Source organism: Geotrypetes seraphini, chromosome 11 (genome assembly GCF_902459505.1).
Source record: "Geotrypetes seraphini chromosome 11, aGeoSer1.1, whole genome shotgun sequence".
Lineage (NCBI taxonomy): Eukaryota > Metazoa > Chordata > Amphibia > Gymnophiona > Dermophiidae > Geotrypetes > Geotrypetes seraphini.
In genome coordinates this window covers 125,106,801-125,132,018 of record NC_047094.1, presented here as the reverse complement: position 1 = coordinate 125,132,018, position 25,218 = coordinate 125,106,801, and the positions used below count along the sequence as shown (strand labels likewise).

At 43.5% G+C, this 25,218-nt stretch overlaps 1 protein-coding gene across 4 annotated transcripts in view; it reads right to left on the bottom strand.

The window, feature by feature from the left end:
- Positions 1 to 25,218, bottom strand: part of PSENEN (presenilin enhancer, gamma-secretase subunit) — a 36,274-nt gene that overhangs the window by 5,446 nt on the left and 5,610 nt on the right. For all 4 annotated transcript variants that reach the window (XM_033914526.1, XM_033914525.1, XM_033914524.1 and 1 more), the window contains exons 2-3: positions 16,837 to 16,943; positions 13,504 to 13,608 (exon numbers count right to left, since the gene is read on the bottom strand). In XM_033914526.1, coding sequence (XP_033770417.1) covers positions 13,504 to 13,608; positions 16,837 to 16,897 — 166 coding nt within the window. In that variant the 5' untranslated portion in view covers positions 16,898 to 16,943. The remainder of the gene's footprint in view (positions 1 to 13,503; positions 13,609 to 16,836; positions 16,944 to 25,218) is intronic.

Here is a 25,218-nt window from a genome sequence, read left to right as displayed (position 1 = left end):
TCCCTGCTTGTTGACATAGTACAAGGCGACTTGGTTGTCCATCCAAATGAGGACTGCCTGGTTGTGGAGAAGATGTTGAAAAGCTTTGAGAACATTCAAGATCGCTCTGAGCTCCAACAGATTGATATGACACTGACGATCTGTGCTGGACCAATCGCCTTGAGTACAGAGAACGTAGAGATGAGCCCCTCAAGCGTAGGTAGAGGAATCTGTCTTGAGCACCTTCTGATGAGGGAGCATCTAAAACAGTAAACCTCTGGAGAGATTGGAAGAGAGCATCCACCAGAGGAGAAACTGTCTCAATGAAGGAGTGACTGTAATGTGGTGAGAGAGTGGTTTGCAAGCCTGCGTCCACTGAGATGCCAAGGTTCACTGAGGAATTCTGAGGTGAAGTCTGGCAAAAGGAGTCATGTGAACTGTCGAGGCCATATGACCTAGTAGTATCATCATGTGTCTCGCTGAGAGTGAAGAGCGAGAAGACACTTTGTGACAGAGCTGAAGAAGAGCATCCAGACGTTGTTGAGGAAGGAATGCTCCAAGTTGGATAGTGTCCAGAACAGCTCCGATGAACTGTAGATTCTGAAAGGGTTGAAGATGGGATTTGGAAAGTTGATTTAGAATCCCAAGCTTTGTAGGAACCACTTAGTCCGTTGGGTCGCTACAATAACCCCCTGAGATGTTGAATCTTTGATGAGCCAGTTGTCTATGTTAGGAAACACCTGAAGACCATGGTTCCTTAGAGCTGCTGCTACCACCACTAGGCACTTGGTGAACACTCTGGGAAATGATGCCAGGCCGAAGGATAGCACTCTGTATTGAAAATGTAGATTCACCACGCAAAATCTGAGGTACTGACGGGAGACCGGATGAATGGGAATGTGAGTATAAGCCTCCATGAGATTTAGAGAACATAACCAATCGTTCTGATCTAGAAGGGGATAGAGGGATGCCAGGGATAGCATGTGAAATTTTTCTTTGACCAAAAATTTGTTGAGAGCCCTGAGATCCAAAATGGGACACAAGGAAGTAACGGGAGTAAAACCCCCTGCTCTGCTGTTCCAAAGTAACTTCCTCGATTGCACAGAGATGAAGCAGAGCTTGAGCTTCCTGAAGAAGAAAGGCGGTCTGGGCAGGATTGGAAGGATACTCTCTTGGAGGAAGCTCTGGTAGAACCTGAGTGAAATGAAGAGAGTATCCTTCCCTGATTATTGACGCACCCAGAGGTCAGATGTAATGGTCTCCCATCGATGGTAAAAATGATGGAGACGACCTCCTATAGGGGGAAGGGAGGACAGAGGCAGAACAATGGAGGTTATGCTCTGTTTGAGATAGTCAAAAAGGCTGTGCAGCAGAAGGCTGAGGTTTCTTTTGCTTCTGCTGCTGTTGTTTCTTGGGAGGTGCTCGAATGTAAGGAGCCGCCCTTGGAGGATAACGCCTCTGGAAGGATGGCTTGTGCTTTGGTCTGACAATTGAAGCAAAAGATTTTTCATGCTCAGACAACTTCTTAGTGGCGACCTCTATGGGTTCATCAAAGAGGTCTTGCCCTCACAAGGAATATTAGCCAGACGGTCCTGAAGATTGGGGTCCATATCAATGGTGTGAAGCCTGGAATGGTGGCGCATCACTACTGAGAAAGCAGTGACCCTGGAAGAAAGCTCAAAGGCATCATAAGATGACTGGAGAAGATGTAACCGAGTTGTGCCAAGGTAGCAGTGAGTTCTAGAAACTTCACATGTCTATGTTGATCTAGGTTTTTCATAAAACCTGGAAGATGATCAATCAGGAACTTAAAATAAGAAGTGAAGATAAAATTGTAGTTGAGGACTCTGGAGGCCATCATGGAATTCTGATAAAGGCAACGGCTAAACTTGTCCATGGTCTTTCCCTCTCTTCCAGGAAGTACTGTGGTATAGACTCTGGAAGGATGGGACCTCTTCAATGAGGATTCCACAAGGAGGGATTGATGAGATAGTTGTGAATTCTGAAAACCCTTGCAATGTAGAGTTCTATATCTCGATTCCAATTTGCCTGGCATAAGGAGTTTCCAGATTTTATTTGAAAATTTGAGACAAAAGCCTGTTAAGAGGAAGCTTGAGTGACTCTGTAGGAGGTTGAGGCAGATGCATTTCTTCTAAATACCCCTTAGAGTATTTAGAACCAGCATCCAATTTACTATCCAGGTCATCAGCCATTTGATGAAGAAAAGAGGACAAGGACAATTGATCCGCTAGAGCCTGGCCTTGAGAAGGACTCGATGACCTCCAGAAAGCGTTCGACAAGGTTCCACATAAAAGACTTCTCAGGAAACTACAAAGCCATGGAATAGAAGGAGATATACTAAGATGGGTAGGCAAATGGCTGGAGAACAGAAAGCAGAGAATGGGCATAAATTGGAAGTTCTCTGACTGGGAGAAGGTGACTAGCGGTGTGCCTCAGGGCTTGGTACTTAGGCCCATCTTATTTAATATTTTCATCAATGACCTGGAAGAAGGAACATCCAGTGAGATCATCAAGTTTGCAGATGACACAAAGCTATGCCGGGAAATCAGATTGCAGTAGGATAGCGAGGAACTCCAGAGTGACTTGTGTCAGTTAGAGAAATGGGCAGAGAAATGGCAAATTAAGTTTAATGTGGAAAAGTACAAAGTAATGCATTTAGGCAGAAAGAACAAGGAACACGAGTATAAAATGTCAGGTAAGAGCGAACAAGAAAAAGATCTGGGTGTACTGATAGATAGGACCCTGAAACCGTTGGCACACTGCGCGGCAGCGGCAAAGAAAGCAAATAGAATGTTAGGCATGACAAAGAAGGGAATCATGAGTAGATCAGAGAGGGTTATAATGCTGCTTTATAGAGCAATGGTCAGACCACACTTGGAATACTGTGTCCAACATTGGTCTCCCAACTTAAAGAAGGATATAAAACTGCTGGAGAGGGTGTAGAGACAAGCAACGAAGCTGGTTAAAGGTATGGAGAACTTGGAATATGAGGACCGACTTAGGAGACTGGGATTGTTCTCCCTTGGGAAGAGGAGACTACGAGAGGATATGATCGAGACTTTCAAAATACTGAAATGAATCAACAAAATAGAGCGGGAAAATAAGTTATTTACAATGTCCAATGCGACACGGACAAGAGAACATGGACTGAAGCTGGGAAGGGACAAGTCCAGGACAAATATCAGGAAGTTCTGCTTCACGCAGCAAGAGGTGGACACCTGGAATGCTCTCCCAGAGGAGATTATTGCAGAATCCACCGTCCTGGGATTCAAAAGCAAACAAGAATCACATCTTACAAGATGCATAGAGGGATATGGGTGACTAAAATTACACCAGGTGTACACCTGGCTGGGCCTCCACGTGTGCGGATCGCCGGACTTGATGGACCGAAGGTCCGATCCGGAGATGGCAGTTCTTATGTTCTTAGATTTCAGAAAGTGTTTGATAAAGTTCCTCACAAGAGGATCCTGAGAAAATTAGTGTCATGGGATAGGTGGTGTGACAGGCAGGACCCTGTCTCATTCAGAGACTCTGCTGCAAGCCCCATTCCTGACAAACCAGTGCCTATTCCTAGGACCCGAAAGCAAATAGTAAGGTCTGACAGGCAGGTAGCACACACGGCAGAGAATCAGAGAATAGGACCAAGTGCAGCAAGAACTCAGAATACCTACAATGAACCCTATTATTCCTTATTCAAAACTACAGAAGTATAGACTCCTTTTAAACCTGCAGCTTTCCAAGCTGACACACATAGGGTTAAGGAAAGACTGACGTATATCCAGCAGGGCTAGAGCCCGGGAATAATAAAGCTTCCACAGCTGAGAGCTGGAGGGGGGAACATAAGAAATTGCCTCCGCTGGGTCAGACCAGGGGTCCATCGCGCCCAGCAGTCCGCTCCCGCGGCGGCCTATCAGGTCCATGACCTGTAAGTGATCGTTTGACTAAAACCTTTCAATCCTCATTATTCATCCATCTATACCCTTTATGAACCTATTTCTACCTCTATCTATATCCCTCAATCCCCGTATCCTTCAGGAACTTGTCCAATCCCTCTTTGAATCCCTTTAATGTACTCTGTCCTATCACAGCCTACGGAAGCACATTCCAGGTGTCCACCACCCTCTGAGTGAAGAAGTGGCAGAAACAGGAAGAGCTAGAGCAGCAAGAAAAACGAGATTTGCCCAGAGTGTTGGAAAATGCTGTCTGCTCTCCAAAGCCTTTGCCTCGTTCAAGGTGGCCGTCTGCAACTTCAAGGCAGAGCAGGAATCATTTGCCCAGAGCCAGGTTAGCTTTTGAGGGAGATGCCTGGGGAGAACTGTAAGCAGGCTGGCTGGGAGAAACGGGAGTTCGTGTAGTGAGGGGGAAGGGAACCACATGGCAGGGAAGTAACTCCTATGGAGGTAAATGAACCAGAGTTTGAGAATGATATTGTAGATTATCCTATGGAGTTTGATTATGAACCAGAGGAAAAAATGTGTGTGGAAGGCATGGATGACTAAACCTTATTTAGACAAGAAGCCTTCCTGGTTAAAAGTAAAATAAGGATCCTGTAACTGAAAAGGATTAGAAACAAAGATTGTTGAATGAGCTTTGGTTGTGGGGGGAGAAAAACCCAGAAGTATTGCAAATTGAAGCCAGATTTAAAACCAGGGCTGTTGTAAGTACCAAAGTTTGTCCCTGTCCAGAGATATTGTATACTTGGAAACACGGGAGATGTACAAGGTCCATTTATCTGTATTTGGGTGGAGCTTGTTCTCACACCTACTGGCCCCAGCTAGAAAGTCAGGGCAATAAGGTGAGAGAGCTCTTTGGAGCTAGGCACAAGAGTATGTGCTTTAATTAGACTATGGAGAATAGTTGCAGTCTGTGAATTGAGTGCAGGCTTGAGTGCTGCCTGGAGTGGCTTGCAGGGCTGAGAGAAGCCAACATGAGCCCATTTGCCAAGGCTGCTTGGACTGAGAAAAGGCAGCAGCCCGGGGGCAAAAGACTGTGAAACCAACTGGCTGTTTGTTTTGGATTTGGAAAAGAATATTTATTTAGATTTGGAAAATAAGAGAAATCCTGAACTGTGTGGGAATTATACAGTGGGCTGTATATTGCAGTATGGACTGAGTTGAAAGCCCAGATAATGGATTTTGCAGCCAAGTGCTCTGGTTAGAGAATTGTCAAAGAAAATAAAACTTTTTTGATTTTGAAAGTGCAAAAAGAAAGAAAGAAAGAAAAAAAAAAAAAGACTTTATTTGGTGAAACCTATGCACCTCACTGGCTACTCTGTAGGGAACAGATCCAAGCGTGCATGGACGTGGCTCAACCCCGCCACAGTGACAAAGTTCAGTTGTGGATTAGGAATTGGTTATCAGATAGAAAACAGAGGGTAGAGTTAAATGGTCATTTTTCTCAATGGAGGAGAGTAAACAGTGGAGTGCCGCAGGGGGACCAGTGCTATTTAACTTATTTATAAATGATCTGGATATTGGAACGAGTGATTAAATTTGCAGATGACACTAAACTGTTCAAAGTTGTTAAAACGCATGCGGATTGTGAAAAATTGCAGGTGGACCTTAGGAAATTGGAAGACTGGGCGTCCGAATTGCAGATGAAATTTAATGTGGACAAATACAAAGTGATACACATTGGGAAAAATAATCTGAATCACAGTTACCAGATGCTAGGGTCCACCTTGGGGATTAGCGCCCAAGAAAAGAATCTGGGTATCATTGTAGACAATATGATGAAACCTTCTGCCCAATGTGTGGCTGCGGCCAAAAAAAGCAAACAAGATGCTAGGAATTATTTTAAAAAGGATGGTTAACGAGACTAAGAATGTTATAATGCCCCTGTATCGCTCCATGGTGCGACCTCATCTGGAGTATTGCGTTCAATTCTGGTCTCCTTATAGTGGCGCAGGAAAAGGTTCAAAGAGCGACCAAGATGATAAAGGGGATGGAACTCCTCTCGTATGAGGAAAGACTAAAATAGTTAGGGCTCTTCAGCTTGGAAAAGAGAAAGCTGCGGGGAGATATGATTGAAGTCCTTAGTGGAGTAGAATGGGTACAAGTGGATCGATTTTTCACTCAGTCAAAAATTACAAAGACTAGGGGACATTCGATGAAGTTACAGGGACATACTTTTAAAACCACTAGGAGGAAATTTTTTTTCACTCAGAGAATATTTAAGCTCTGAAACGCATTGCCAGAGGTTTTGGTAAGAGCAAATAGCATAGCTGGTTTTAAGAAAGGTTTGGACAAGTTCCTGGAGGAAAAGTCCATAGTCTGTTATTGAGAAAGACATGGGGGAAGCCACTGCTTGCCGTGGATCGGTTGCATGGAATATTGCTACTCCTTTGGTTTTGGCCAGGTACTAGGGACCTGGATTTGCCACCATGAGAACGTGCTATTGGGCTTGATGGACCATTGGTCTGACCCAGTAAGGCTATTCTTATGTTTAACAGGCCATTATTGTGATGGCTTGGGGAAATCCACTGCTTATTCCTAGGATAAGCAGCATAGAATCTGTTTTGTTACAAGTAATATATGGGATCTAGCTAGGTACTTGGAACCTTGATTGGCCACTGTTGGAAATAGGATACGGGGCTTGATGGACCTTTGGTCTGACCCAGTATGGCATTTCTTATATTCTTATGAAGACCAGAGAATCGGTAGAACGGCTCTGTACAAGAAACAGCTTGAAGTTCTGATACCTGGCTCGCTTATTAGCGACCAGAAAAACAAGGCCAAGAGGAAAGCATCCCGAATAGGCTCAAAGGGAGCTGTGGTAAAGCCAGACAGCACCCGGTTGAGGTCCCACAAAGGGAACAGTGATTTAATTGGCAGTTAATACAAAGAGCCCCTTGCAGAAATCTGACAATGGCAAGAGTGAGACACCTAGACTAAGGATGGTCCCAGGCTCTGAAAAAAGAGAGCCCAGCCACTTGAACACGAAGGGATGCCACAGTGAGGCCTGTATCTAGACCAGCCGAAAGAAAACATAGAAACATAGAAATAGACGGCAGATAAGGGCCCACGGCCCATCTAGTCTGCCCACCTTAATGTCCCTCCCCTACCTTTGCCCTGTGAAGAGATCCCATGTGCCGATCCCATTTGGCCTTAAAATCAGGCACGCTGCTGGCCTCAATCACCTGTAGTGGAAGACTATTCCAGCGATCAACCACTCTTTCAGTGAAAAAGAATTTCCTGGTGTCACCTCGTAGTTTCCCGCCCCTGATTTTCAACGGATGCCCTCTTGTTGTCGTGGGACCCTTGAAAAAGAAGATATCTTCCTCCGCCTTGATGCGAGAACCACTGAAATCTGAGCGGAACATGGCTCTGTCCGTTCCTGGTCGAACCAATGCTGGAAAGTCTGCCATGTCATAGCGTAGGCAGACACAGTAATCGACTTATTCTCCCTTAATAGACTTTAGAAATTGAAGGCTGAAACCTCTGCGAAGACACAGCAGATCTATGCACCACGGCTTGTTAAAACTGATTCTCTGAGAGGCAGTGCTGAGATGAGAGGGGAGAAGCTGAAGACTGAATATTTATGTCTCTGTATAAGCCTGTCTGGTGAGGATTGGTTCACAACCCACTTGTCCAGGAATAGAGTGGGATTGTACAAGAATGAGCTGTACTTACAGATCTGCCACGTGCTGTACCTGCATCACAGCAGCTGGAAATGGAGAAGAGATTCCTGCCTCAGGCAAGCAAGGGAAGCTCCAGTGGCTTGTCTCTTTTGGGCTGACTTTTATTCAGGTTCCAAAAACCTTGACCCCCACACACTCCCACCTGATTCTTCAAGAGCCGGGGGGGGAGGGGGGAAGAGATACAGCCAACCTCTACCAAGCCTCCTAGCCTTTTGCAGGGTCAGATCAGCCTAGGCACACCCCTGCCTGACTCTGCAGGGGTGAGCACCACTCCTAGGGAACTTATTCCCAAGCTCAAAATATTGGAGCAGGCTGGCCACACAGGTGCTTCTTTTAAAAGTGTGACCCTTCTGGATTCAGATCCCAATGTTTATTGCAAGCTTCTATACCACTACTAATGACTGGGGAGTCAATTCAGAGCGGTTTACATGAGCTTCTGCAATGGTGTTACAATACATAAGCTTTTGTAAAGGTGTTACAATACAGAGTTAGCTTTTTTGAGATATTTTCAATACAGGCACAGCAACCTCTTAGCACAGGCAAGCCTCAAAAAAGAACAGATTACCGTATTTTTTGATCCATAAGATGCACTTTTTTCCCCACCCAAAAGTGGGTGGAAATCTCGGTGCGTCTTATGGAGCGATGGTACAATTTTGAACACCCTCCGCCGCACTGTTTTAAATACCTACCCGCCCGCCGTAGCCGCACCATTTTAAAACACCCTGCTGCCATACTTTTTAACACCCACCCAACCACATACCCACCTGCTGTTGTTGCTGCCGCCACCGTAGCTGCACCTTTTAAAACAGCTACTTGCCCTCTGCTGCTGCTGCCTCCTTCTCCGTCATCACCACAGTCCCTGGTGATCCGACGTGTATCCCTCCCTCACTAGTGGCGCACAGGTCAGGAGTGCGGACGTCAGCAGCAAGCTTTCTGCACTTCAGCTTGCGCCTGCGCTGTTTTCTAAATGGCTTTGTCAGTTCTCGCGAGAACTGATGAAGCCATTTAGAAAACAGCGCGGGCCCAAGCAGGAGCGCGGAAAGCTTGCTGCCGACATCCGTGCTCCTGACCTGTGCGCCGCTAGCAAGGGAAGGATACACACTGGACCACAAGGTACGGGGGGATGATTTAAAAATACTGGGGGTTATCTAAAAGTACTGGGGGGATGATTGATCTAAAAATACTGGGGGGGGGGGATTATTTAAAAAAGGTATGGGAGAGGCTGGGGAGCTGGCTGGCTTGGGGCGGGCTGGCTGCCACTACGCGTGTCTACCATTAGACGTGCCCACCTCTAGACATGCCCTGCACCCTGTCCCGGCCTACCACTAGATCACCAGAGGGGGGACAGAGTACAGGGCACACCATTTGGTTCAAAAAATTTTTTTTCTTGGTTTTTCCTCCTCTACACGTGACTGCATCTTATGGTTAGGTGCATCTTATGGAACGAAAAATACGGTAAATCTTGAAAATAAAAAATCTAGTGCAGAGCAGATCACTTGCAGAAGTTAACACTGAGAAGGGGCGCTGTCCAGAAAGACAAAGAGGCAAAGAGAAGAAAATGATTATTGTCTTCTTCACATAACTCACAAGCTGAGGTGCTTAACCCATCCATAAGGAATCATATGCTGTTTGCACAGGAATGACAAATGATGTCATAACTCCACAGAGAGGCTAATTCCTAAGGCACTTATCATCCCAAATTTACAGATGCATTGTAATTCCTGCTAAAATTTTGAAGCAAAGGCATTTATTTGGAGAACTCAATTTACCATATAAACTACTAAGCAAGATCATAACTGCATTACTTGCAAGAAACAGAGTCCCCCCATTATATTCCCTGGTGTTCTAGTGGTGTAATTGGGGCAAGAGTGATGCCCCAATCATGGCAGCCACTTTGAGAGAAGAGCTAGAACCCTTCCTGCCTTAACTAATCCCAGACCACCAGATATTGTAAGATAGGCCCAGGAAGCCTACAGAAGAGGGAGACCAGCATATATTTTTGGCTGAAAACATATGGTCATTTTCAGGCAAAATTTTAAAAAATAACCTTTCAGTCAAAATGGAAACCTGGCAGAAAAATAATTTTGGACTGGTTTTGGAGGATCTTTGGTCTTAGGACCAGATTCACTAAAGATAGTGGAGTCAATCGCTGATGGCCGATTCCTGGCTGATTTTTAAACAGCGATTGAATCACTATTACATTACATTAGCGATTTCTATTCCGCCATTACCTTGCGGTTCAAGGCGGATTACATAAGAAGTTATCTAGACATTTCTAGAGGTATTACAGAGTGGAGCAGGTTGCTACAGGGGATTGAGATGATTTTTGCGGTGTTAGTTTGGCTTTAAGGATTTCTTGAATAGCAAGATTTTTGTTTCTTTTCTGAAAGTTTTGTATTCTGGGGTCGTGATCAGTAAATTGTAGGATTGGTAGTCTAGTTTTGCTGCTTGTGTGGCTAGAAGGCCATCGTACAGTTTTTTCATTTGATGTCTCTGATTGGAGGGTGCGTGAATGGTGTGTGGGTTCTCCTATGTCTGGTAGTGGTAGTTTGGATTAGGCGGTTGTTCAAGTAGGCTGGGCTGTCTCCATGAATGGTTTTAAATAGTACACAGTAGAATTTGAATAGTATTCTTGCTTGTATTGGGAGCCAGTGTGATTCGAGGTATGTCGCTGTGATGTGGTCGTGTTTCAAGTTTATTATGAAATTTGATTAATTGCCTATTCCAAATTCTAGGCGATGTACATTAGATAAAAATACAAGGTTAGGGGAAACATACCTCACGAATATGGCTTAGTCAAATAAACATATTAAATCAACAAATACAAACATCCCTAACAAGGACTAAGCCTAAAAAACATATTACATAAACTTATACAAACAGATTCAAAACAAAAGGGAAAATTAGAAAAGAATTACAATCTGGTATTCAAAGAAAAACATTTAAGGAAGGGAAAAAAATAAATTAAGAAGAGATATAAGAATAAAATAAGAGTCATTAGCAGTTCATTTACTCATTGAATGCATCTTTAAAAAGAAAACTCTTTAAGTTTGCTCTTAAATTTTTCCAAATTCTTTTCTTCTCTTATGTAAAGTGGAAGGGCATTCCAAGATTGTGGAGCCGTTACCGAAAAAATAGTGTGACGCCTTATGTTGATAATTTTCAACGAGGGAATGACCAATAAATGTTGGTTATTTGACCTTAATAGCCTAACAGAAGTATAGGGAATTAAAACTCTAAAAATAAAAGCAGGGGTATTAAATGTTAATGATTTAAAAGTAAGCAGACATAATTTGTATAATATACGATGAGCGACTGGAAGCCAATGTGCTTTTTTCAGTAATGGTGTCACATGATCACATTTTTTGGCTTTATTAATAAGTTTGACAGAGGCATTCTGGATAATTTGAAGTCGTCTAATTTCTTTTTGCGCCAAACCTTTAAACAAAGCATTACAGTAATCGATTTTGGAAATTACTAAAGAATGAATTAAAATATTCAAAGACTTTGAACATAAGAATTTGGCCACAGAACGAATCTGACGAAGTCTATAGAAAGTTGATTTAACCACGTGACTTATATGATCGTGATAAGATAATTTATTATCATAATATTTGTTTTGCTGATGTTAAGGCCAATCTATTTGTATCAAGCCATTGATGAATTTGATCAAGTTTTCCATTTATGGCTGATATTTCAGGTGAGCTATTAGGATCAATCAGATGTAAAAGCTGTATATCATCCGCATAAGCAAATACCGAAAATCCAATAGACTGACACAGAGTCATGAGAGGCGCAAGAAAGATATTAAATAAGAGGAGAAAGGATAGATCCTTGCGGAATACCATAGGGTGATGAAAAACTTTCCGAAATTGTATTGTTAAAGAATTAAAGAAGACAGTAGAAGAACGGTTTTCAAAATAAGACTTAAACCAGAGCAGGACCTGATCGGTAACGCCAATAGATTGAAGTCTGTCTATTAAGAGGGTGTGGTCGATAGTGTCAAAGGCTGAAGAAAGATCAATTGAAATCAAAAGAACAGATGTATAATGATCTAAGTGATATAGTATGGAAGATGTCATGCCTATTAAAGAATGTTCTGTGGAATGATTTTGTCTAAAACCTGTCTGATTAGGAGGTAGAATGTTTGTTTTTTCAACATACTCTGATATCTGATTAAAAACAATCTTTTCAGTTAGTTTTGCTAGATAGGGGATGTTCGCAATTGGCCTATAATTTTTTTTTTCTTCGGAGCTTATTTTTTTATCTTTCAGAATAGGACGAATGGTTGCCTTTTTCCATGACCGAGGCATAATGCCTTGTTGTAAACTTTCGTTAATTAAAATAAGCATGGATGGACCAAATGTTGGAAAAAATCTCTTAAGGATAAAAGGAGGAATTGATTCAGTTAATGATCCTTTGGTATTAATAGTTTTGATAATCAATTCAAGATCTCTAAGGTTAGGAAGATTGAATTGTGAACATTTTGAAGATAAAGGTAAACTGAATTCCTGATCTGGAGTGGAAATGGGTTGTTGTTTCATTATGAAATTTTTCCTAATGTTATTAACCTTATCCGTAAAACAATTTGCTAATTCTTGTGCTGTTGGTAAAGAGTTATAATTTTGAGATTGATTTTTAAATGGAGGGTTAACTGATTTCAGAAAAGCATATAGCATAGAAGTATTTTTTGCCTTGAGAATTTGATTTGAATAATATTTTGATTTTGCTTGAATTATTTTTCCTTTATAAATATTTGTGTGATCTTTAAATTTTGCTAAGTTTGATGGACTCTTATCTTTTCTCCAAATTAGTTCCAGTGAACAAAGCTGTTTTTTAATTAAACTAAGTTCAGCAGTAAACCATGGATTGGTCCTCTTTTGCGATGAGATATAGATAATTTTCAGAGCTGTGTTTTGTACTGTTTGTAGTTGTTTTATCATGGTTGCGAGGCAGGGGAGATAGAAAGACCTAGGACTAGGGACTAGACCATGAGCTGGAACTGTTTTCTGTCGAAGAATTTTCTAACTTGCCTTAAGTTTCTCATGACTGCGAATGATTTCTGTATTGTTTTGTTGATTTGTGGCTGCATGGTACAGCATCTATCATCATTCCCAGAAGTTTTAGAGTGGGTTGAATGGGGTATGTGATAGAGTTTATTACTAGGTTTGTTATGGTTGGGGATTTGTTATTTTCGAGGAGAATGAATTTTGTTTTGTCTGGATTCAGTTTCAGTTTGTGATCTTTCATCCATGTTACTACTGTTTCAAGTGTTGTGTGTGGTGTGTCTGTCAAGGATGGCACTGGTTGATCAAAAGGAAGGAGAATGGTGAAGTTGTCTGCATAGCTATAGGAGGTTAAGCCTAATTTGTCTAGGCAGGTACCGAGGGATGCAATATAGAGGTTGAAGAGTGTTGGGGATAAAGGTGATCCTCGGGGTACGCCGCAGGGGTTGGACCATGGTTCTGATTTTTCTTTGTTTGTCTTTACTCTGTATGTCCTGCACACATTGCCAGCCTGTGGTTTTAAAGGGCAGAAGAATCGGTAAGGAAGTGAAACAACTGGTCCTCAGCAGTCGCTTCACTTCAGATCGGCAAGCCCAATCGGTGTTCCTTCTTCTGTTTAGTGAATCGAGGGCTTCCTACTTTGCATGCTGTTTCCCCTCATTTGCATGTGCGGATCAGATTGGAGATTGATCGCACAGCTGTTTAGTGAACTGGGTCGGGAAATAATCGCAAAACCATCGGTACATGATCAGTAAGGTTTGTGAATCTAGCCCTAACTCAGTATCTTTGCTCTGGTCTGCTCTCTGTCTATAGGCAGGTTTTCTGACATGTCCTGTTTTATTTTGGTTCTGTACTCACAGCTTTGTATCTGCGGCTGTTCTGTGTATGCTGGCTTCATAAAGGCTTCTCTAAAGAACCAAAACACATTCACCAACCATAGGAAGGGCAGTAAGGCAAAGCCACCTAGAAAATGAGATACAATGACATCAGGAAGAGAGATCACCTACTATTTCTAAAACTACAACAAATCCTGACTCAGCATTTTAGGACGATGCCACCAGTAAGACAGCCTTGACCCTTCCATATCCTAGACATGCTTCATCTCCCATGACCCTAGCATATAGGAATATGGAGTTGGTACACCAAACCTTCAATTCAGACTCCAACTTCTACTATGTATAGTAAATATAAGAAGAATTTGATTAATGATAGAAACATTGGATATTTCTTTAGGTACAAAATTAGGACCTAAGATCACAAAACAAATTTATCTGAACACAGAACCTGAACAAAATAAGTTTACCATACACTATAATGTTGTAAGTTTTATTTTGAAGCTGGAGTCAAGCATCAGTACATTTTTATGACTGACTACATCCAAAATGACCGTATATATTGGAATATAAACCAAGATTTTGGGGCCTAAAAATGGGGGGGTCTCGGTTTATATTAGAGTCCACCAGAAAGCCGATGCTTTTATACTCCCTTTACAATGACTGGTGCTGCTCTCCTGCACACACCCCTGGTGATTGGAGCTGCTTTCCTGCAATCTCCACCTCCCATGACCGACACTACTTTTCTGTATGCCCCCCAATGACCGGCACTGCTGCACTATCTTCCAATCTACCCTGCCGACATTGCAGCTTTCTCCTTACCAGCACCGGTGTTGAATAAAGACCTCCAGTAGCTGTTCAGCTAAGGCCTCTCTTCACCGACATCAATGCTCTGTCCTGGGTCAATTCTGGACTTTGAGCATCTGTGCATGCTCAAGGCCTGACAGCTCCTGCCCCCTCTAAGAATTTCTGAGAAGGTGGGAGCCAGCGGGCTTGGAGGCACCTCGAGGGGCTCCAATACCTGTGTGCCTCCTTTTCCTGCCCTCCAGCCACATTCGCCCCTCCACCAAGCAGCGTGCAGCATTCCAAGCATGCTGTCCTTAGCTGACCTGGAAGCCTTCCCTCTGACATCAGAGCTAACTTCAGAGAGAAGGCTTCCAGGTCGCCCTGCTAAGAAGTGTGGCTGGAAGGCGGCAGCTGACCTGGATGGCTCTGGTACAGTCTTACAGGAGGGGGGCACCAAAGTAGTTGGGCCACAAAACACGCGTGTTGGACCAAGGAAGCAAGAGAGAGGGTGCACAAATTTGGGATAAAGGAAGGTGCGTGTTGGGACATGGGAGGGGCACAAGCTTGGGACAAAGGCTGGAAGGAGGGAGGTGGGTCCAAATTGTGACAGAGAAGGAAGGGAGGGGGCATGAACTTCAGAAAGAAAAGGGAGAGAGGAAGGGGACATGAACTTCAGACAGAAATGGGAGAGAGGAAGGTGACATAAACTTGGGACATAGGATGGAGGGAAAGATGATCAGGTGGTGGTGGAAATAGAAAGGGAGAATTTTTTGGCATAAGTGTGAGACAGTGAAAGAGATGGTGCAGGAATGGAAGAGGAGAATTTTTAGGCATAGGGAGGGAGAGGAGTGAGGTACAGACGCATGTGGAAGAGAAAGATGAGAAGGAGAAATGTTGGATATGGTGGTGGAGAGGGACAAGTGGGACAGATTGAAAGGAATGCAAGAGGGAGGAATGTTGGATATAGTGGTGGAGGGAATGGAGGGAGACATGTGGCATGGTGCTGGGGAGGACTGAAAGATGCTACACATTATTGAGAGGGAGAAATGTTGGATGTTGCAGTAGAGGGGGTGGGAGAGATGCACCCTGGATTCCTCTCTCTCTTTTTCCACACTCTCTTTGCAGCAAGGGAGGGAATGAGAAATAAAGAGATGGTGGACAGTGAGAGAAGAAGACATGTTGCATATGGGGGTGGAGGAGAGAGGAAGAAATGCTGTGTAGGAGTGGGGAAGGGAAAAAAAGAGGGAGATTGACCCACGACAGAAGGAAGTGAGGATGCTGTATAATGGGAGAAAGGGAAGAGAGGGAGAAATGCTAGATCATGGTAGGAAGAACCAATGAATAGCAACAGAAGAATTTGCAGAAGGCGGAAAAAAGAGAAACTGGGACTAACTTGATGGAAAAAATAAATCTCCAAACAAAGGTAAAAAAAGGAATTTATTGACTGAAATGTTAGCTTTGGGAAATGTATATAGCATTTCTGGTTTTATTTCTCCAGTGCTGAAGTAGACTCTCTCACCAGGATCACTCAAATTTTTAATCTCGGTTTATATTTGAGTAAACCTTTTTTTGGGAGGGAGGTGAAGGGTCACCTCAGTTTATATTTCAGTATATACGGTACTTCTGACTGATTCTATGACTCCAGTTCCACAGCCTTGCTAGCATAATGTGCCATTGTTTTTTGCCCCTGACTCTTTACTTTCTGCCATTCCCACACCCCAAACTTTTTTTTTTTAATTCTTTATTCATTTTTGCATATTACAACAAGTGTATTAGATAAAATCATACGAACTTATAAATACACACTTGATTAACTTTCATGTAACACGTTAAATACAACATTTCATTACATATTTATATTCTATAATATCTTGAATATTATGTAATACACCTAATATCTAAACAATTATTATTAAAGTAGAAAACCCTCCCATCTCCTCCCCTCCCATTACAGAATTCCATCCTAATACATCAAAACTATTGATATATTCATATACATTATGAGATGAATAAAATAATACCCACCCACTCCCCCTCCTATCAAATATCTTACTTTGGGAAAATGTTATCATTCATTACAAAAGTCTGTTAATGGTTCCCAGATCTTCTGAAATTTACCAAAATAGCCTTTCTGTGTTGCTAATGTACGTTCCATTTTATATATATGGCATACAGAATTCCACCAAAAGTTATAATTTAATCTGTCATAATTTTTCCAATTATATGTTATTTGTTGAATTGCTACTCCAGTCAATATAAATAAAAGTTTGTTATTATTTGATGAAATTTGACTCTTTGCTCTCATTGCCGTGCCGAATAAAATAGTATCATATGTCAAGACTACTGGATTTTCCATCATCCTATTTATTTGAGGCCAAATTGATTTCCAAAATAATAATATGAATGGACAATAGAATAAAAAATGATCTAATGTCCCAGCCTCAAGATGACTTAGAGCTATCTAATTTTTGTAAACGAACAGGGGGTCCAAAATGCTCTATGCAAAAGAAAAAAACATGTTTGTCTCATAGATGCTGATACTGTACATCTTAACCTCCAAGACCAAACTTACCCAAGTAATATTTCCTGCACAGGGTTAGTTTCTCCTCATTGGACACTCGGTCCAGATTCATTTTTTATGATGTCAGGTGTCTTCCACTCATGAAGACAAACAGAAATCTGAAATTGCAGGATAAGGAAAGAAAAAGAGGCTTAGGAATTGCTGAATGGGGCAGAGGAGGAAAAAGAAAGGAATGAGACAGACAATATACCACAGTCATATTATACGAGTGTCCACTTGAGATGCAGTTTCTAGTGGGAATAAACTAAACCTTCCTAAATTGCATAGCAGAAATGGAACTTAACTTTATCACATATCTGTAAGTAAGTTCTCACATTTAAATTAATATTGTAGGGGCCAACATGATCCAAATTTACCAGTTCCAATGCTATTTGATTAAGAGGGGCATTTTCGATATGACATTCAAATAAAATTTTGGACATTTTGCAAAATATTTCCAAAAATCCAGCACCAAACATGGTCATTTGAAAACTGTCCTCTTTTTAGACATTTTTGGGCTCAGTGCATCTTTAAGATCCATTTCAAACAAAAAAGTCCAAGGGAAAACCACAGAAACAAGCCAATGGGATGTTCTGGGGGACCAGCAATCTTACTAGACTGGCCACACAGACATCCCAGCAGAGCAATGGGGCAGCCTAGGGGCACTACAATAGTTCATATGCCTGCAGGTGTCATTTATATATGGGTTCAGTAGGTATTTGGTGTTTTTTGGGGGGGTGTTCATACTTTCCTCTACAAAAGTACACGAGTTACAATGGAATATGGGCCTGGGTCCCCTTCTTTAGTCCACTGCACCAACTACTAGACTGCTTATGCAAAAACACACAAAAAAAACCCAAACAAATTTATCTCCCATTTTGTGCCTTTTTTAAATGTTTTTCTGTTTCAAAAATGAACACCTAAGTCTAGCATGTGGTATGTTAGCCAAGTGAACCTGCCCCTCGTCATGTAATACATTGGCGACATAGAACAGTAAGGGCTCCTTTTACTAAGCTGCGTTAGGGCATTAATGCACGGAATAGCGTGTGCTACAATGCCGCGCATGCTAGACGCTAACGCCAGCATTGAGCTAGCGTTAGTTCTAGCCGCGTAGCGTGGGGTTAGCGCACGCTAATCTGCTGCGTGCGCTAAAAACGCCAGCACACCTTAGTAAATGGAGCCCTAAGTCTCTGAAACCAGATAGAACCAGCAAGTGCCACACAAAGCATAGGGTGCAGACCCCAAGCCAGCATGCCAACAAGCTACCTAAATGTGCAGATAACCCAGATATAGCCTCAAACTTCACATTGTATACAGTCCAATACATTTCTGTTATGAATGCAGCTCTCTCACAAGCCTTCCACCCCCAAGTCACTTAGTCCATAAACCTCTTTTTTCTCCACAGCCCATCAGAGGCATGAGACCTCCTCAATGTACTGACGGGCTAATGATCTTCTAGAGTCTGCATGCAAAAAATGAACTTGTATATGCTGCTTGTAAAGCCATGTATTAATCTTCACAGGGAACACATTGTGAAAGACTTTTCCAAATAAGGCAAGAAAACATTTACTCCCACAGTCCAAGTTCTAGCAGGCCCTGCCTCTGACAATTCTGCTGCAAGATACTAGCAATTTGGACATATGAAAATATAATATAAAAGGAGATGAAATTTGAAGTGTTAAAGCCTGAATTAGGGAGTCTGAGGAGATCAAGGAACGCAACATACAAACCTAATATTGTAAAGTAGGGTTTATAGAAATCCACAGCAGGCAGATGCAAGATGGGCAAGGAAAAAAATACAAAAAAAAACAACCCCACTTACATTCTGCAAATAACAAAAAATAATGGTTCAATGCGGATCAGAAGATTCTACTAGCCAATTCTAGAAAGAACAAATTCATATTATTATACAACCTGACCTTTATAGTTTAAGAAAAAGGTTTTCTTTTCCAAGTCTTTATTCATTTTAATACATACATCAAGTGTACATTAAATACAAACTATCATAATACATTATCACTTGAAAATTCCATCACAATGTGTATCTATGAAAAAGGTTTTCAATTTTCTTTGAAAAGTGCAAATAGCCTCTTAAATTTAATATCAGGAGGAAGAGCTTTCCAGCACAAGGTTGTTTGCTATGCAAAAGATAATTCAAACAGCTTCATATATTGTACGTGCTTTGTCGTAAGATTTTATATCCATTTTTTCTATCTACTGGGTAGATCTATTTATCATCCTATATTTCAGTTCTTCCATCTATCATTCAAAAATAACTACAATAGACCTTTAACTCTCTTTTCACTCTGCACACTGAAGAAAGGCTGAAACAGTGATTTAAGAGTTCTACCTTAAAAGTGGCTGTACGTAGTTTCTAGAAGTGATCCTATTCCCAAGTATTGTACTTCACCTGAAAACATAATATCCCCTTGCAAAGGAAAGGTGAAAGCAGATAAAGTGAGACTATTGGAACTAGACCACAGGTGTCAAACTCAAGGCCCACCTGGTTGTTTTATGCGGTCTGCAGTCCGATGCCCCCAGTTTTACCTTGTGGCCGGCTTCCTCCTCCTCGCAGCCATAATGTGCACAGAGCCGAGTGCAGCGGCTCCTCGCGCGTCCCACACCTCATCCAGAAGCATTTCCCCTGATGTTGCGACATCAGAGAGAAGGCTTCCGGTTCAGGTGCAGGACGCACAAGGAGCCCCTGCAAACGGCTCCGTACACACTACGGCTGTGAGAAGGAGCCAGCCATAAGATGACACCGGGGGGGCATCGGACCATGGGCCGCATAAAAAGAGGGGGGATAAAAGGAAGGGAGAAAGGGAGAGAAAGGAAAGGTGCTACATACTGGAGGGGAGGGTGTGATGGTGCATGGGGAGAGAGCATGTTGGGTTGGGGGGTGGGAAGGAGGGATGCCACTCAAGGGAAGAGAGAGAAAGCGTGCAAGAGGCAGAAAGTGTTGGACTCATGGAGTGGGCAAGATGGATGGGGAGGCCTGAAAGGAGAAATGTTAACATTGTTTCTCCCTCTCTCTTCTCCATGTATGTCACTCTCCCCTCCACCATATGCAGGATTACTCCCTCTCACCCCTTTCTACCTGTTTCATCTCTCCCCTCCACCACAATTCTTCCTCTCCTCCCTTGTGCAGCTTTCCATCCCTTCCTCCCATTCCTCTGTGCAGCAGTACCCCACCGATCCTCCAACAGCGAGACCTGACAAACCTTGGAGGCCTCCTAAAGCAGCACTCTAAATGGGCTGCTTTGCAGCCTGCCCTGCTAGGGCTTCCCTTTGCCACAATGACACAGCAGAGGGAAGGCCCTGATGGGGCAGGCTGCGAAGCAGCCTGTTCAGAGTGCTGCCACTGCTGCTTTAGGAGGCCTCTAAGCTATGTCAGGTCTCACTGGGGTGGTGTGGGTGGGGGGTGTTGGTCACTGAATCGGTGAGTCTGATTTTCTTAGACAACAAATCAATTCATCAAAGTGGATCGGTGAATTAATTCTATTAGGCGAATCTGGCGGCACTAGTAGAGAAACATAGAAACATAGAAAAAGACGGCAGATAAGGGCCGCGGCCCATCTAGTCTGCCCACCCTAATAACCCTCCCCCCCTATTTAACTCTGTGCAGAGATCCCACGTGACGATCCCATTTCTTCTTAAAATCAGGCACGCTGCTTGCCTCGATCACCTGAAGTGGAAGTCTATTCCAGCGATCAACCACTCTTTCGGTGAAAAAGTATTTCCTGGTGTCGCCATGCAATTTCCCCCCCCTGATTTTCCATGGATGTCCTCTTGTTGCCATCGGACCCCTGAAGAAGAAGATATCTTCTTCTACCTCGATACGGCCCGTGAGGTATTTGAACGTCTCGATCATGTCTCCCCTCTCTCTGCGTTCCTCGAGTGAGTATAGCCGTAATTTGTCCAGCCGTTCCTCGTACGGGAGATCCTTGAGTCCCGAGACCAACCGGGTGGCCATTCGCTGGACTGACTCAAGCCTCAGTACATCCTTGCGATAATGAGGCCTCCAGAATTGCACGCAATATTCCAGATGGGGCCTCATCATAGATCTATACAACGGCATAATGACTTCAGGCTTACGGCTGACGAAACTCCTACTTATACATCCTATGATCTGCCTAGTCTTAGATGAAGCCCGCTCCACTTGATTGGCAGTCTTCATGTCTTCACTGATGATCACCCCTAGGTCCCGTTCTGCAACCGTCCTTGCTAGGATCTCGCCATTTAGGGTGTAAGTCTCGCATGGATTTTGACTGCCAAGGTGCATGACTTTGCATTTCTTGGCATTAAAACTCAGTTGCCAGGTCTTTGACCATTGCTCCAATAGGAGTAGGTCGTGTTTCATATTGTCCGTTGTGCTCTTGCTTGTTATATTACACAGTTTGGCGTCATCGGCGAATAACGTTATTTTACCACGAAGCCCCTCAGCCAGGTCCCTTATAAAGATATTGAAAAGGATCGGGCCTAAGACTGAGCCCTGTGGCACCCCGCTGATCACTGCCGTCATTACGGAGGGGGTGCCGTTCACCACCACCCTCTGACGCCTACCACCAAGCCAGTCCCCAACCCATTTTGTCAAAGTGTCACCTAATCCCATAGAACTCATTTTGCACAACAACCTGCGGTGTGGGACACTATCAAATGCTTTGCTGAAATCCAAGTATACAATGTCCAAGGACTCTCCAATATCAAGCTTCCCCATCACCCAAAGAAGCTGATCAAGTTGGATTGGCAGGATTTCCCCTTGGTAAATCCATGTTGACGGGGATCCCGTAGATTCTCCTCATCCAGGATCTTATCTAATTGGTGTTTGATTAGGGTTTCCATTAGTTTGCTCACTATAGATGTGAGACTCACTGGTCTGTAGTTCTCAGCCTCTGTTCTGCAACCTTTTTTGTGGAGTGGAATGACGTTAGCCGTTTTCCAGTCCAACGGGACTCTACCTGTACTAAGGGAGAGATTGAAGAGAGCGGATAGTGGTTCCGCCAGGACGTCCCCTAACTCCCTGAGCACCCTGGGGTGTAGGTTGTCTGGCCCCATTGCTTTGTTAACCTTGAGTTTAGTCAGTTCACAGTAGACACTGCTTGTTGTAAACTTGAAATTACTAAACAGGTCCACTGAGCCATCCTTTTTCTGTAGCTGAGGGCCGGAACCCGGCGCCTCGCGGGTGAAGACCGAACAGAAGTATTCGTTTAACAATTCAGCTTTTTCCGAGTCTGCTTCTACAAAGTTCCCGTCTGGTTTCCTAAGGCGTACTATCCCGCTTGTGCTGCGGTTTCTGTCGCTAATATACCTGAAGAAGGATTTATCGCCCTTCTTGATGTTCTTTGCTAAAGTTTCCTCCATTCGGAATTTGGCCTCTCTAACTGCTGTTTTGACAGCTCTTGCCCTAGTCAAATAGACTTCTCTAGAGTCCTGAGATCCTGTATGTTTGTAGGAGATGAACGCTTTTTTCTTCTCTTTTATGAGGTCCGAGATCTCCGCTGAGAACCATTGTGGCTTATTGTTCCTGCGCCGTTTACTCACTGATTTTATATAGCGATTGGTCACCTCCTGAATGGTAGTTTTCAGAGTCGGTAGTAGGTAGTATCATTTGATACTTTGCTCATATGAAAGGTATTTTGAGTTGAATGGTATAATTGATGTTCTCCAGTTTCTGTTGTGCTGTTTTCTTGCCATCTTTCTTCTTTAAATTTCTTGTTTTCATTAATTTCTTCTTTATGAACAAAATATGCATTTAATTCCATGTATGTTGTCACAGAAATTGAATAGGTCTTTTGGTGTCAATATTTGGTCATCCGATAGTCTTTTCGTTGTTCCACCAATTCCATCACAAGGTGATTTCCCATGGCTTGTACCAAAAAAATTCCATTGTGCTTCAATATTTAAATCGCTTTTATGATACAGGTCGACAGAATTCTTATAGCAGCCGAGCCATTACTAAAATAGTGAAATCTGTTGATTTGAGTTTTTGAAGACAAAGACGAAAGTTACTGTATTTTTCGCTCCATAAGACACACTTTTTCCCCCCCATAAAAGTGGGTGGAAAGAAAGGGTGCGTCCTATGGAGCGAATACCCAACCCCCCCCCACCCATTACCTTATTTAGATTGGCGCCTGCCCCTCGCCCGCTGCTGCTGCTACTGGTGGCTCCTGCAAGTAGAAGAAGGGATGCTCTCTGCTCCTGCCGCTGCTCCTGGCCGCCATAAAAAGAGAAAGGGAAAGGCAAGGCGGGTGCAGCGATTGCAATGGCTGGCCCGGACCTTCTCTCTGACGTCAGAATTGACGTTGGAGGTAAGGCTTCTGGACCGGCGACATGCAATCGCTGTACCCGCCTGGCCCTTCCCAGCAATCTGTTTCTTCTTAGGGGGTGAAAAGCGGCTAATGAAGCGCCGCTGGGTCCCTGCTCATCCCTCGCTCTCGGTGCTACGCTCTTGGTGCTTTAGACAGGAGTCCCCCCTGCAAGTAGCATACCCCTGGCCGCTACCCGAAAAGAACAAAACAAAAAGTAGCGTGAGGCAGTGAAGGAATAAATGGCCCCAGCTCATCTGCGGGAAGGCGTTGGAAATTCTTGCCGCTGGTGCCCCCCCCCCCCCCCACCGAGAGGGGAAGAACACTGCCAGGCACCCCAAACTAGGCTATCACATCCCTGTGAAAGGCCAGGCAGTAAGCCCTTGCAACCCGAACCGCGACGCACCCAGAGCCCCCGACAAAAAAATAAAATATCACCTTACCTCCTCCTCTGCAGGTACCGCTCGCAGGTAAGCAGAAAACTCACAGAAGGCACTCTGTCGGTTCGGGTAAGGGACATTGGGGGAAACCCAGGTATTACCCCAAAGAGGGCGAGGTCACTGGGAGGACCCAGGTGTACCTCCAAAGCTGGCACAATATGCTAGAACACCCCTTCATTCCACAAGCCCGACCTGGCTCGAACAATCTGTAGTAGAGGCCTGCATGGGAACAGGGATCATGGGAATCCCGTGGGTCCCACAGGGATCCCCCCTAAGTCAATGTTACTCTTACAGGGACCCCTCCCAGGTCCATGGGACTCCCACGGGGATGGAACTGGGGTTCCTATCTTCCCGACTTGAGGCCTACCTTATTTCCAGTCCAGCACTACGCTGAGCTCCGTCCAAGTCCCGACGAATCAGCAGCATGTCACGTAGGCTCAGAGTTCTAAGGTCATTTGTGATTGGCCCATTGTGCTACAGCTGAACCAATGTGTGCCTGTGCTGAGCTTACTGCCTATGTGATGAGCTCCAGAGATAATGAGGTGTCAGAGAGGGAAAGAGAGATGGTGCACATGAGGAAATGAAGAAAGAGGAGAATTGGGCAGAGAGAGGGAGGGAGAGAAAATTATTGGACATGGTGGTGGGAGGAGTGAGGTAGAGATGTATGGGGGAAGAGAGAGATGTCAGACCACTAGAATGGGTAGGAAAGAGAGAGATGCCAGACCATGGAATGGAAGGGAAGGAGGGAAGTCAGAGATGCCAGACCACAGAAAGGAGAGGAGAGAGATATTAGACCTCGGGAATAGGGAGGGAAGGAGAGAGAGAGATGCCAGACCATGGGAGAGGAGAGAGATTCCAGGCTATGGGAAGGAAAGGAGAAAGATGTCAGACCGTATGAGGGGGAAGACAGAGTTGTCTGTCCATGGAAGAGGGATGAGATGATGCACAGGGATGGAGGGGAAGGGAAGACAAGAGGAAAAAATGGTGTCCAGCAATTGGTGTGGTAGGGAAGAAATAAGAAGAAATGCTTCTTATGGATAGATGGGAATTGGAGAGAAGAAAGGAGGAGGAGATAGTACACATGGATAGATATGAAGGGAAGACATGGAAAAGTAGATTTTTTGAGAAGAAAGCAGAAAAATGGAAGAAAGTTGAATGTTAAAAGTTAATGCTAAAGATGGATGTATTCAACTATAAGTAGAACAGGGTACTGTAGTTTCTATGAGGAGATACTGAGCTATGAAACAACGGGAACTTACTCCAGTATATATAAAAAATACTGTATGTCTCAGTAGATTGATTAATTGTTATCTTGAACGCTCAGGGATAAGGAACTCTAATAGGGGAGTGACAAACAACCCCCCTTCTCTCACAGAGTTCACCGTCCAATCATAGTGTTTAAATCATATGATCAATCTCTGAGGCATAACGATATTCTCTTTTCCCTTAATACCGTATTACCCCTTTTTACTTTTTGTGTAATATTTCTTTAAAAAAGGATCACAAATTTTATAAGAGTCTTCACTTAGCTTAAACTTTGTCCAGGGGTGTCAATTTTTTTTTTTTTTTTTTTTTTTTTTTTTTGAAGTTTAAAAGTTTTTTATTAAACAAAATGAAAACAGTACACAGGCAGTGTGCCAACAGCAAAA